Source organism: Mustela lutreola, chromosome 4, assembly GCF_030435805.1.
Source record: "Mustela lutreola isolate mMusLut2 chromosome 4, mMusLut2.pri, whole genome shotgun sequence".
In the NCBI taxonomy this organism is placed as follows: domain Eukaryota; kingdom Metazoa; phylum Chordata; class Mammalia; order Carnivora; family Mustelidae; genus Mustela; species Mustela lutreola.
Genome location: NC_081293.1, coordinates 169,450,911 through 169,465,346, shown reverse-complemented (window position 1 = coordinate 169,465,346; position 14,436 = coordinate 169,450,911). Strand labels below are relative to the sequence as shown.

At 39.5% G+C, this 14,436-nt stretch overlaps 1 protein-coding gene across 2 annotated transcripts in view; it reads right to left on the bottom strand.

The window, feature by feature from the left end:
- Window positions 1–492: 492 nt before the first annotated feature.
- Window positions 493–14,436, bottom strand: part of MET (MET proto-oncogene, receptor tyrosine kinase) — a 112,664-nt gene continuing 98,720 nt past the window's right edge. For both annotated transcript variants that reach the window (XM_059171647.1, XM_059171645.1), the window contains 4 exons: window positions 13,381–13,490; window positions 12,035–12,200; window positions 2,804–2,940; window positions 493–2,695 (listed from right to left, as the gene is read on the bottom strand). In XM_059171647.1, the coding sequence (XP_059027630.1) occupies window positions 2,485–2,695; window positions 2,804–2,940; window positions 12,035–12,200; window positions 13,381–13,490 (624 nt within the window). In that variant the 3' untranslated portion in view covers window positions 493–2,484. The remainder of the gene's footprint in view (window positions 2,696–2,803; window positions 2,941–12,034; window positions 12,201–13,380; window positions 13,491–14,436) is intronic.

Sequence of the window (14,436 nt, the reverse complement as noted above, 5' to 3'; positions counted from 1 at the left end):
CAAGTAGGCAGAGAGGCAGGCAGAGAGAGAAGAGGAAGCAGGCTCCCTGCTGAGCAGAGAGCCCGATGCAGGGCTCGATCCCAGGACCCCAGGACGATCCCAGGACCCCGGGACCACGACCTGAGCTGAAAGCAGAGGCTTTAACCCACTGAGCCACCCAGGCGCCCCCAGCTATGGCTTTTTAGCTTCATTGTTATACCTCTGGTCCAAGGCTGTAGCTTGCTGAAGAGCATCACGCTAATAGGAGTGCTCAAGCACTTGTTGAAAGACAGAGAAATGTGGGTGATTTGGCAACTTGCGGCAGACCATTCTTAGAAAGACAGATCTTCCTGAGATTCAAGGATGCAGATTCCTTTAGCTGCCCAGGAATTTACTAAGGTTCTCATATATAGATGATCTTGATGCCGCCAGATGAAATCAATCTTAGACTTCCTCTGTCATTATGTAAATGGAATAGATAATCAAGCATGACTAGCAATAACCAACTCTCAGTAACAAGATGATACATTATTTTAATTGTATGATTTATCAAAACAACAACTATTAACATACAAAGTACCATTCAGCTCGACTGCAGGTAAAGGCAGTGACAAGTATCTAATGCTTAGAAGAACCACTTACTCTCACAATCTGTCCAGATGCATTAACCTAAGGACATGTTTATAAATAGCAAACATGATTTTCACATTGCATCTTTCTCAAGCATATGTACAGGTGTGTCGTCTTGTTGATGGGTTGTTTCCACAAGCTCTTTCTGTTTTTGATGCATCACTCTCTGGATATTAGTAGAGGTATTTGTTTCTGCAGAGTTTTTTGTTACCCACCATTTGCAATATTTGTGCATCAGTATCACACTTTACTCTTCTGAAACAATATTTAAATTGGATATATCTCAACCGTACAATTCCTTGTGTCTTCTGGTAAAATCCACCTCTGTCAAGGAGTATGGGTTGTAATCGCTCTCTTGCAACATCAGCCCAGCTCTACTATTGGGCTTCAGTGTAACACACCCTCTTTAGAGCCTGCTGCTTTAACCCTTGGCTTCAAGTCCTGGTGATGTAATGAGGGTGGGGTGTACTGGCAATCAGCACATTTCCTTATCACTATTTACAGCCATTGAGAACTATGCTTTTAGTAATCCAAGCCTGACATACCTTTTCTGAAATGTTCACAGTGCAGTATATTTGTGACCTAACAAATGTTTTCTTATATCATTAAAAATAAAAATTTTTATAAAAATATAATACTTTAAAAGTCTACATTGACAAAAACAGAGTATCCTGTGCCACATGCACTATACAGTAGTAAGCACAAAATCCCACAGAACAAAACATTACAAAAGTCCTGCCCAGAATAACTGTTCATCCAGGTGAAATGGCCAGAACTCTCAGTTGCTTTTATTTCCCCATAAAATATGTTTTGCTTCACACAAAGCATGTCCTAATGAAAAACTGGACTCCCCGAAAGTTTTATTATCTCCAGTTGTTTGTGAGGTGGGGAGCTGCCACCTGAGAAAGAGGCTAATATTTCCAGTTCATTGACCCTTTCTCTGCCCTACATGAGCCATGATAGGAAACAATGAACCTTTTAGTTAGATGTATTCTGCTTTAACAACATGCTGAGTTACCTTTAAAAACACCTATTGCAAATCACTTGTTTTCTTTTCAGGGTCGTCATAAAAAAAAAAAAAAATAGACAAACGATCTAAATGTCCACAATCATCAGAACAGTATCATTCTCAGTTGATTTCTAAATGACAACTAAGTTTTTCATTGTGACTAAGCTATTTTATGAGAACCTTCTTAATGTCATCTATATACAATACATAAATGTCCCTATTAATTTATAAACACCTTTCATATCCTGCCATTTTGAAATGTTCACTGTGTTGTCTTTGGATATTTCTCCATTAAAAGGAATGTGATACAAAAATTTAAAAGGGAATGTTTGCCTAATGGGCAAATGACAACATCAGTAATAAAAAATACTAGTTACCATACAACTCATGAAAGTTCTTTGAAATACTTAAATCGCAAATGAATGGCTTGGTACTGAGGCCACATCTGTCCCGGACTTCACCATTTCTTCTGAATTTTCTGTGACCAAGAAGTCCTCAAAATTCATTGCCTCTGTTCCTCATATGGAATCATGTAGGATCCTGATTTTTAAAAATTTCGACCTGGAATTCAGGTTTTGGCCTGAAAGCACAGGAGCATCATCACAGCTGTGGGGTTTCTGTTGGTCACTGGCCCATGGTACAAAGCTTCTGGCTCTGATGCTCTGTCAGCTGAGAAATTTGCTAGAGTCCAGTCATTTTAAATAGCAATATAAAGTCCTATAATAGTGCAATCTTGGCAAAAGCAAAAATATCTGGTGCCCTTTCAATGGCCAGGCAGTGAAAAAAAAAAATTGAACAAAGTGTAGACTATTGTTTGGCAAGTTCTGTGATGCTTCTCAGAAGGGGGCTTGTGAGGTATCCATCTGTCATGTGTCCCCCTCGCCATCAATGATATCTTGTGATGACAACAGGGAAGGGTATGGAGCAACACATTTGACATTCACATAAGTAGCGTTCACATGGACGTAGTGCTCCCCAATAAAAGTAGAGAATATTGCTGATATCCTGGAGACCAGTTCAGAAAAAGATGGGCGCAGCTCAGCTTTAGGATGCCAGCACTTGAGCATCACTTCATATCTATTTCAAAAAGGAAGAAATGCTATGAGAGACATTGTAAAGGCAAGCGTTTTGGTAAAAGTCAAGAACATAGGAATGACAGAAGATTCTTTCAAAATTCCTACTTACAAGGGATCTGGGCAGTACTCGGGTTGTAGGAGCCTTCTGCCTTGCAACAAGTAAACTGTTATGTCAAAGGTATTGACATCAGGATAAGGTGGTGCTCCTCTTGTCATCAGTTCCCAGAGGAGCACGCCAAAGGACCACTAGTCAAACAATGGAAGGGAGAATCCAGGTGAGGACTGTGACCGTATGAACGTGAAAGGTGATTAGTAAGTCTTGATAACTTACTAAACTTGCCTTGATAACTTACTAAATTTACCTTAGTATATTCAATACTATTGGTTGTTGGTGCAAAAATTTCCTTAAAGGCAATTAGTAAGCTGTACATTTTATGATTACACCAGAATTAGATAAGGTTTAGATTATAAATAAATGCAAAGTTTTTAAAAAGAATATCTGAAGTCCACATGATGACTAAGATTTCATCTGTAGTTAGTACAGTACAGTTTCTAGGTTCTTAAAGGGTCAAAGCATTACCATGTTTCTATCCTTCTCCTTTCCAACAGTTTCACTACAAATTTACATTACTCATAAAAGAAGAAGATGAAGAAAGCTTTCCAAGATTTAAATTTGTTAAGCTTCTGAATGAATGTGAATACTCTTTTAAGAAATGTGACCATAAACAAAAAACCCAAGAAACAAAAAAGAGATGTAACCACATCTAACTGTTGATGTTAAAAGGCAAACTCTAAGTCAGTGTAAGTAGAAATCCATATTAAAAATCAGAAGTGATAAAATTGCTAGGCAAGAAGGTTCTCTATAAAACTCATTTCAATAAAATAAATGTAATTTAAAAATGTTAAAATACAAGATTGATATAAAACAGCTGTATTAGTACTTGGTAGGAATATTGTAGGGAGACAGAGAGGTTACGTGACGTGTTAGAAATTCCCCCAATAAATGTGAATTCATACCGATATAAACATTTAAGAGTTCCTAACTCTTGGGTCTTACTTGGTCTACTAAACTACACTAAGTATGCAATTTCTTGATTTAGAGCTACTCAGAATACACTAGGTCATGCATATTATCTCCTCCTGGACATGTGCCAAGGTGAGATGACACAAAGAGAGTACTTCGGCATGTGTCGGTCACCCCTGGCCAAAGACCCTGGAAATCAGCTCTTCCTTAGCAACATGTCTAGGTCACTCACAGACTAAGAACCATATGGGGGTTGAAATGAGGCCCTGAGATAAAGGAGGTTTGGAGGGAAAGGAGAACACAGACCAGATAGGCAGATCAGGAAAATCGAACATTGAAAGGCAAGTGCAGCTTCTAGCATTCAGCCAGGAGAATAAAGCATGTCTATCTGAACAATACCACAGTCTGAAAGAAACTAGGTAGATATTGTAGTTGCTGATACAAATCTCCATTAATGGTGATTTTGTTTGCCCAAGTGCAAGAACTCTTTAAGGCCACTGACTACCTTGATTTAAATAGAGAAAATACTCTTTCCCAGGTGGGAACTAGATAACTTTGCTGTCCCCTGAAGTCTCTCAAAATCTGAGTTTCCAAAGACTGAAAATCTTTATGAGTCACTTCTGACAACTTCACTGTGTTAACCTTTAAGTTCCAGAATTTGCATTAAAATTTAAATCAGTTTAACAGGTATCTACTGATAGTTGGTGCACAGGTAGGTTACTGTCCAAGTTACTAGATGGGCCTAAGGTTGATTTAACAGGGTTAAATCACTGTCACATATAACCAACTGTCATATAGAACAGTAAGACAGAATACCTAACACAGAGCAATAATAGAAAAGAGGTACAAATGCTGTGAAAAGTCGGAGATAATAGTGGGGTCCTGAGAAAGGCTTCAGAAAAAAGGCAACAATAAAGCAGATTTGGAAGAATGGGGAGCATTTGTTTTCCAAGTACATAGAATGTGAGGACAGGAAGAGTGTTCTGGATGGAGCGAATGGGCCCAGTGGTGAGAGAACAATAGGTCACTCTGCTTGATGTGTGGAGGGGAGGTACACCAGGGATGGATAAGGTTGAAACGGACCCTGTTGTGGGGTTTTCTGAATGCTGAAAGTGGGTTAAGATGAAATGGATGAGGCGTGCAGTTGAGCTCCCTGACCTACCTGTAAATACTACACTTTAGACAAATAGGAGAAGCCCATTCACATTAGAAGATTGCTGGAGGGAGTGTTCTGAACAAGAATAGGTGAGGGGTGCTACTGCATCTTGGCAACATGGAGTCCAATGAAACTAAACTACCAAATTAGGGTATATAAGCCAGGAACAGCCGTCATGTCCTTTAAGAAAAGATTATTTTATTTAATCCTTACAACAACCCTGTAATGTATTTGGTTTTGCAGATGCTTTAAGGATGAGGAAACCAAAGTTTTGAGAGGCTGATTACTTGTCTGTGATTAGGTCTCCTAACCTATAGCCTAGGATGTAGGTGGGTCTAGTGGCAAATTCACAAAAACGGGGGCAGAGCTGGGTAAATTCCTGAGGAATTACAGGATTGGGCACTGTCTGGGAATCAGAGGAGGGTTGGAAGAGTCAGGGGATAGGAGTGGTGAAAGAGAGAGGCAGCTTGCAGGGAAAGCACAGTACTGCCTACAATAGCTTGGGACTGACAAGGTAGTGAAGGAAGAGAATGAAGCTGACCTAGAAGAGAGAGAGGCTGGGGGTGAGGAAGGGAGAGAAAGAAGGAGAAACAAAGAAGGGGAAAGGGAGAAGGGGAGGAAGAAAGAGAGGGAGAGGTAAGTGCACTGTGCATTAGGAATGATGGAAAGAAGTCAGTTTTAGTTTCTAGACAGGAGAGCTCTGCCATTCATGTTTACTGTGTGGATGGACCAGCCCTTCTGAATATCTGAGCACTAGCAGTGGGCTTGTCTGAAGAATCTCTGCTTAACTTTATCAAAGGTGAAGATGGAAGAAGTTATTAGACATGAGAAACAAAGTCATAAAAAGTGATAAAAGTGACATAGCTGAGTGTGCAAGGAATGGAGACAGCCAGCTTTGAGGAATAAAGATTGGGTAAACTGAGATAGAACACATTTTGTAAAAAACCCACAACTGATTAAAAAATGGATAAATTCATAAAATTTTATCAACTGATAAACTGATAACATTTTCAATAAAATTTAAAACTTCTGCTCTTTGAAAGATACCAGTAAAAAAAATGAAAAGGCAAGGCACAGACTAGAAAAATATATTTGCAAAAACATGTATCTGATAACATGTGCCTGTAATCCAAAATATATAAGGAACTCTTAACAACTCGATAATAAAGAAACTGGGGAAAAAATCAAATACTTAAAAAAAATGGGGAAAGGACTTGAGCACACACTTCACTAAAGGAGACAGAAGGATGGTAAATTAGCACAAGAAAAGATGCGTAATGTTATTAGTCATTTGGGAAATATGAATTGAAAAGAAAATGAGACACCACTACAGCCTACTAGAATGGCTAAAACTCCCAAACTGACAATGCCAAGTGCAGGTGAGGATGCTGAACAACTACAACTCTTACATATTACTGTTAGGAATATAAAATGATATAGGTACTGTGGCAAACAGTAGACAGTTTCTTATAAAGTTAAATACACACTTATCTTACAACCCGGTAATCCTACTTTACCTGAAAGAAATAAACCTTCACACACAAAACCTTTAAGCAAATGTTTAGCAATAGTAACTATGTGTAAGAACTGCTTTAAACTGGAAAGAACGCAAATGTCCTTCAAACTGGTGAAGGGATAAACAAAATGTGGAATATCTGTACAATGGAATACCACTCAGAAGTAAAAAGGAATGACTTACTCTGTTGTGAAAAACGGTATGGAGATTCCTCAAAAAATTAAAAATAGAAATGACTGAAAAAAACACTACCATATGATCCAGCAATCTTCTGGGTACATATTCAAAGGAAATGAAATCAGCATCTTGAGATATTTTCACACACATGTTCATAGCTACATTATTCACCATAGCCCAGAGATGGAGGCAACCCTAATGCCTATCAACAGATGAATAAAGAATATGTGGTATATACATATAATCTAATATTCTTTAGCTTAAAAAAAATCCTGTCAGATGCTACATCAGTGGATCTTGAGAACATTATGCTAAATGAAATAAACCAGTCTCAAAAAGAACAATTACCACATGACTCCACTTGTATGAGGTATCTAAAGTAGTCAAGCTCTTAGAAACACATAGGCTGTCAGGAGGGGGGAAAGGGGAGTTATTCAATGGGTACAGAGTTTCAGTTTTGCAAGATGAAGAAGTTGTACAGATCAGTTGTACAACAACATGTATCTAGTTAACACTACAGCACCATACACTTAAAAATAGTTGAGATGGTCAATTTCCTCTTCTGTGTTATTTGACACAATTTAAAAAAAAGGGAGAACATCTAGACACACTGATACTACTGATACAACATGGATAACTCACATGGATTATGCTAAGTGAAAGGAGACAGATTCAAAGGCTATCTACTATATGACTCCATTTATAGGACACCTAGGAAAGGTAAAACTGTAGAGACACGAAACAGACCAGTGCTTTCTAGGCCCTAGGGATAGGCTAGGGGTTGACTACAAAGGGCACTGATAGAACAGTTCTATATCTTGGCTGTGGTGGTGATGTTCACACAACTGTAGGCATTCTTCAGAACTTGATGGACTATACATTAAAAAGTAGAGTTGGTATATTGCATAATGAGGATGCCTTTAATAGAAATAAAGAAGTGAAGAACTGATAGTTGGCAGGAAAGAACTGGACTTTGAACAGGGTAACTTTGTGATGCTGATGAAAACAATCCAGGAAGAGAGATTCAAAGGCAATTATAGAATGGTTGAAATGTTGAGGGAGGTTGATACATAAAGACCTCTCTCCACCCAAGGAAATTCCCGAGTGACAGTTGCATGTAGGATGTGAGAGAAAGAAGAGAAACCATCAAATCTGAAGAAAACATAACCCAGAAGCAAAAGGGAAACCAGATGGTACAGTGTCCCAGAAACCAGAGGAGGAGAACATTTTGGGAAGGAAGAGTTTGACACTGTTAAGTGCTGACATGGGGTGAAAGAGCTTGCTGATTGAACAACCGAGGAGTCAATACTGACGCTGATGGCTGCACTCTGTACAAGAATGGGTATGAGAAACTGCGGAGGGACACTTCTACCTGGTTTGAATGGGCTTCAAGAGAATTTCAGATTTTAGCTGAACTCCATTTGGACATTTGTGAGAAAGTGGACCTTTCCATAAGCAGGCAAGTTTTTGCTTATAGGAAGCTCTCTACGTACAAGCTTATCACATGCTTTTGAAAATGTTCCATGTCAACATTCAAAAGATTGTGCTATCTTGGAAATTAAAGCTAATACAAATTTGTCCATGCAGTCAATAACCATTTGCCAAAGCAGCACTGCACGTGGATTACTCTTGTTCCCCCTTTATGTAGTAGAATACAACATCTTTCAATGAGAGGGAAAGAGACATAGCACTTTGTATCTATAGAAGCCTCCATAAATTTCCAGTCAGGTATCAGAGTGACAGTTGCTGTTTGAGAAGTGCTGGCCTCTGTGTTGTGTGTACTTTTGTGGAGGTAGTAATGTGTGTGTGGGCTTGTCTAAAAGCTCAGAATCGCAACTCTTACCTTAAACATTTAAGATTTCATCAGATTCTTTTTTTTGTTTTGTCTTAAAATTTTTGCTGAGATGTTATTTATGTATTATAAAACTTGCCATTTTTTAGTGTGGGTCAATGATGTGTAGTGTACTTATTTGTGTGGCAATTGTCACAATTCGGTTTTTAAAAAATATTTTAAAAAAGATTTTATTTATTTATTTGATGGAGACATAGAGAACAAGCAGGGGTAGCAGCAGGCAGAGAGAGAAGCAGGCTTCCCGCTGAGCAGGGAGCCCGATGCGAGACTTGGTCCCAGGACACTGGGATCATGACCTGAGCTGAAGGCAGCTGCTTAACTGACAGAACCACCCAGGCACCCTAAAAGATTTATTTATTTTAGAGAGAGAGAGAGAGAGAGAAAGAACTTCAAGCAGGTTCCCCACTGAGCATGGAGTCTGAGGCCAGGCTGGATCTCATGACCCTGAGATCATTACCTGAGCCAAAAATCAAGAGTTGGCTGCTTACCAGACTGAGTCACCAAGACAGCCCCACGATTCAGTTTTTAGATGAATTCCAGTATCCCAGAAAGTTCCCCATGCGTGTTTTTAGTCAATCTTTGCTCTTGCCCTCAGACCCAGGCAACCCTTGATCTATATTTTTTGTCTGTCTAGATTTGCCTCTTTCTAGAAATTTCATATAAATTGAATCATTCAATATACAATCTTTTGAGTTTGTCTTCTTTTGCTGGACCTAATAGCTTTGAGGTTTATCCATGTTATAGCAGGCATTAGTTCCCTTATAGTACTGAATGGTATTATTCCATTGTGTGGAAATGACATGTTTTACTTATCCATTCACCAGCTGATGGACATTAGGATTGCTCCTTTTTTTTTTCTTATTATGAATACTACTATTATGAACATTCATGTTCAAGTCTTTGTGTGGGCACACGTTTCCATGTGCTTATTGCTAGCTATTCATATATCTCTTTGATAAAAGGTCTATTCAAATCTTTTGTCTATTTAAAAAATTTGAGTTATTTTGTCTTATTGAGTTGTAAGGGTCGGTCTGGTTCTTAATGGCAGACAAACAGTCCGGATGGAACGTATACTCTTTGAGGACAGGTTAATTCTCCCTACCTTATACCTTCACCTGCCACCATCACTAACATGTTCTGAGCCTACTTCTTTAGCACTCATTTCTTTGATCTCTTTCAGAATCTTTCAGGATCAAAATCCCAGGTGTTACACTCTAGCATGTACTATTACATTCTCTCATTAATCGTAGCCACTCCGAAGTCCCATCCCTCCACCAGGTCCTGCAACACATTTATTAAAAACAACTCCCAGTCACTCAACTTAGTCTTTAATGTCTTCCCCACTTCCTCAGGAACTGAAACTCTGCTTTCACTCGAAGACCACAGTGTCTTTGAAACCTGCTGACTCACTGGGAGGAGGGTAGATGACTTCTTGCTTCCCAATGCCACACTCAGATCTCTGTCCCCTGTCACCTCTTAACAGCTGCCAGCCCTTTCTCTTCTGAAGTCTATGCTCTCCATTATTATTATTTTTTGCCTACCTTGTTTGCTGATGTTGCCAGTTTACATTTTTTCCCTTTTCAATTCTTATCTTCAAGGACTGAAAATTCATATTTCTCTACCTCTATACATCACAGTCCTCTTGACTTACTACGAGCAAATAGAGTAAGAATACTCTCTATCCCATTCAACACCTAGGCTCCTCAACCCACTCTAGAACTCCAAATCATTCAAATCACTCAGTTTTCAAGGCTGTTTTTGTGTACTAAATAGCACTGGATCCTGATAAGAATACCCCATTTCTTCCTGAAACTTTCTCTTCCTCTGGCCCTCATGACAGCCTCTTCTAGGTCTCCTACCTCTCTGCTTTTCTCCTTCATTTCCTATGCATAGGTTCTCCTGAATAATTGTTTTTGGCCGCTAAAAAGTCTAGTTCTACCCGTGACCTCTGCTATGGAATTAACTGTGGACCCTCTACCCCCATTCATATATTGAAACTCTAATTCTCAGAGTGAGTGATGGTATTAGGAGGTGGGGACTCTGGGAGATAATTAATTTAGATGAAGGTGGAACCCTCCAGATGGCATTGGTGCCCTCATGAGAGGAGATACTGGAAGCTTACTCTTGCTCTTTCTCCTGCATGAGGACACAGTGCAAGCCAGGAAGCAGGCTTTCGCCAGAACCCGACCATGCTGGCACCGTGATCTCACACTTGTAGCCTCCAGAACTGTGAGAAATAAATGTCTATTGTTTAAGCTACCCAGTCTGTGGTATTTTGTTATGGCAGCCCGAGTTGAATAACATAACTAATTAGGCTGTACAAGCTGCAGAGCCACATTTCCAAATGCCTAATGGACATTTCTGCTTGGATATCTCACTCCCAAGTCAGACTCAGTAAGTTCAAGCCTCAACTGGTATTTTCCCCCCTCATCCAGCTTTTACTCCTTTGCTTCACATACGTGTTATTGCATTAGCATATAACTTTGCTAATTTTTGACTTTTATCAATTTCTTGCTATGTATTGTTGTTATTACCTCTGAGATGCTTTCCCTTCCATCTCTTTTCTGTTCTACATTTTCTGTATTATTTCAAGTTCTTTCTGAAATTTCATCTGCCTGCATCTACTCCTCTCAGAACACCTTACAGAATAAAGAAAGACTACAGTATTGTCTGATTACACTTTAATGTTTCCACATGGCCAGAGAAGAAATTCCAGACTCCCTAGTTCGCTTTCCAAGAACCATGATCTAGTATGAATATATTTTTCCCAGTTTATCCTTAGAACTTCCCCCTGTGCCTTCTATTTTTGTCAAATCATCCACTGCTTACTGTTTCCTTAGAACTTTAAAAATGCATATACTTTCCTGCCCCTTGGCCTCCCCTGGATTAGTAACGATTTCACTGCCCATTCTGTCCTCCTTTAAGGCCTATACCAAGCACCACCTCCTCTATGAGCTGGAGGGGAAGTAAGGAATCTGGCTGCCCACCAGAATCTCTCCCACCCTCAGGTCTCAGTGCATGCCTTTTGAAGCTTGTTCTATGCGAGGATGATCTTTGTAGATAAAAAAGGGCATGTTTCTAGATCTCTCTTTTTTTTAAAAGTAGACTGCCCGCCCAACATGAGGCCTGAACTTACCACCTGACCTTGAGCCAGCCAGGCACCAAGAAGGGCACATTTCTAGCTGGGTGCAGGAATAATGCCCTCACTGCTAGGCTTGTCTCAGGTATGGCTTTCAGAGTTCTCGAGGTGCATTTTAGCTGCTTTTGAGCGATGAGTGGCTGCACTAACCCCAAGTCTACTTTGTGTGACAGTTATTGACGGACATGCCTTCTCTTCCCTGCAGAGTCAAAGTTCCTGGAGTACAGACTTCAGGCCTGGTTCAGCTCTGGGCTTCCTAAGGACCTAGCATGGTGTGCTGCTAGACAAATGTTTTTTGATAAACGAATGGATTTATGAAAACAGACTATGGGTTAGACAATCAAGGTGATTTATACTTATGAAGAAACTGAAACAAAAGTTTTCCTTTTGTGAAAAAATAAAATAGCCATAAAACTACTAAGAATGTTGGGTATGATAGTAAAAGAGGAGAAGGCCAGGGATGATCAGTACATTACCACATCTGACTTGGTGGTAAACTTCTGAGTTTGCAGACTTTCTAAAGCCATCCACTTCACGGGCAGCTTGGCACCTGTTTTGTTGTGTACACTATAGTATTCTTTATCATACATGTCTCTGGCAAGACCAAAATCAGCAACCTTGACAGTGAATTTTTCATCCAGCCTATGGAAAGAACAAAAATTATTACTGGTGGCTGAAACAGGATAATTTACAGTGATGCTGAATATCTACAGGTCAGAACAATAGCTTCATATCTGAAATCCATAACTTTTGCAGAGTCATTAACACTAAATTACAACAGAATTCTTGAATGAAAATGCTCACCATTTTTATTACAAATTCAACAGGTCAAGGAAAGAGATCAATGAATGATGTGGTATAAGAAAATCCCTTTTGCTTTAATGGTGGTAAAGTTGGTCCTCCCCCTCCTAGTTTTCCTTGTTGCTAAATCAAGGATGCTAACTGACTCCCCCTAGCAATTGCAGATCTCTGCTTGTTATTTTACTAGTAATACTCAGCTTCTACGGGGGAGATATGACAGAGGACTTTTACTCTACTTTTTCTTTCTCAGATGGGTTAGGTTATTACATAAAACTCATATATCCCACCACTGTGTAACAGAGAAATAGGATACGTAGTAAATCCTCTAACAAAAACAGCAAGGCTCAACAAAAACCAATTTCCGCTATCTGAGGCTATGTATCCTTTGTTTAAGCTGGCTTTTATGTAGTTATATTGACCAAAACCAAGGTAGGAAATTAATAGCACAGCTCTCTCATTCACACATACCATAAGTCATGAATCAGTGCTATGTGAGGAAAGCACTGAATCCATTACAAACTGTTGATTGTTGAGTTATACAGCCCAGGCAGCCAGACACAAATAAAGCTCTTTGTATATTCATTCCCAAATACCATTTTTGGTATGGCTTCTGCAGGCTGACTTCAAATCCAGTCTTAGGAAGTTGCAATATGTTGGTATTTTTGTTACCAGCCCTCTCCTTTTCACTGTAAAATGCTGAAGATCAAATTCTCCCTCCCAAACACTAATGCAGTGTGAAACCACAACATTGGGGGCTACTGGTGGGAAGGGAAAAGAAAAGCAAAAGCACAGAACAGCTGTTTAAGACCCCCTCTGGAGAACTCCTTTTAAATTCTCCATTTGATAAAGCCTGAAAGCCCCGCCTACCTCCCCAGTGCTTACATATCAGATTTAAAACTATAACGGATATAAAGGACTTTTGCATAAGAACTGAAAACATCCTAACTAGTCTTCAACAGTGGGAAACAGATTCCTCTTTGTCACTTAATTTGGACCGTGGGCCAGAGATTCTTATACTTACATACAGTTTCTTGCAGCCAAGTCTCTGTGGACAAACTTTTTGCTTGCAAGATATTTCATGCCTTTGGCTACTTGAAGACCAAAGCCAATAAGATCTTTTACAGTTGGGTTCTGCAATCAAAGGGAATAGAAAACACATTTAGCCAAGTATCTGATGATCTAGCTATGATCTCAGAATTCTGAAATGTTTATAAAAATTATTTTGTTTCAACAGTAACTTGTGCCTTGTTGAGGGCAGCAATCGTTTATTAGATATTTATTATTTGCAAAGCACCAGGCTAGATGCTTTTGTGAATTTTGGCTAATCCTTATACACTTCTGTAGGATGGATTCCATTTTTCAGATGGGGAAATGAAGTGCTTTAAAGTTATTCTGGTATGGTGGGGCCAATAGATGGAAGACCACTGCCATTGAAAAGATAGCTAATAACTCACAATTCCCAAAGGAATGGGGCAAGCCATGCCAAGCAAGGCCACAGAAGAAAGCACCAGGGTTTGTCTAGGAAGCAGAGGGAGCAAGGGGAAAACACAGGCAAGAGGTTGTTTTGTGGTTTCTGAGGGAGGGTAAGCAGATTTAGGACTGGGTAGTTTGAATAATTTCAGCAGGTTCTGGGTTGTAGGGATTATCTGCAGTTGTCTGGTACCTGGCCCTGAACAGGTGGATAGTGTCTCAGAATGTGAGAGTTCTTTAAAGGAGGTGATTGGGGTATGGGCTCTGGATTGGTTGGTTTGCTTCTGAAAGAAGGAAGTTAAGTTGTTTACTATTTTTTGGAATTTGCTAGTTCTGGGAAAAGCAAGCCCTCCAAAGTCAGCAAGGGACCAGAAGTCAGAGCATTAGAGATATACAAGGTTAACCTAAAATTTGTTTGGAACCATAAAAGACCCCGAATAGCCAAAGCAATTTTGAAAAAGAAAAGCAAAGCTGGAGGCATCATGATTCCGGACTTCAAGCTCTATTACAAAGCTATAGTGATTGAGACAGCATGGTACTGGCACAAAAACAGACACATAGATCAATGGAACCGAATAGAAAACTCAGAAATGGACCCACAGCTGTA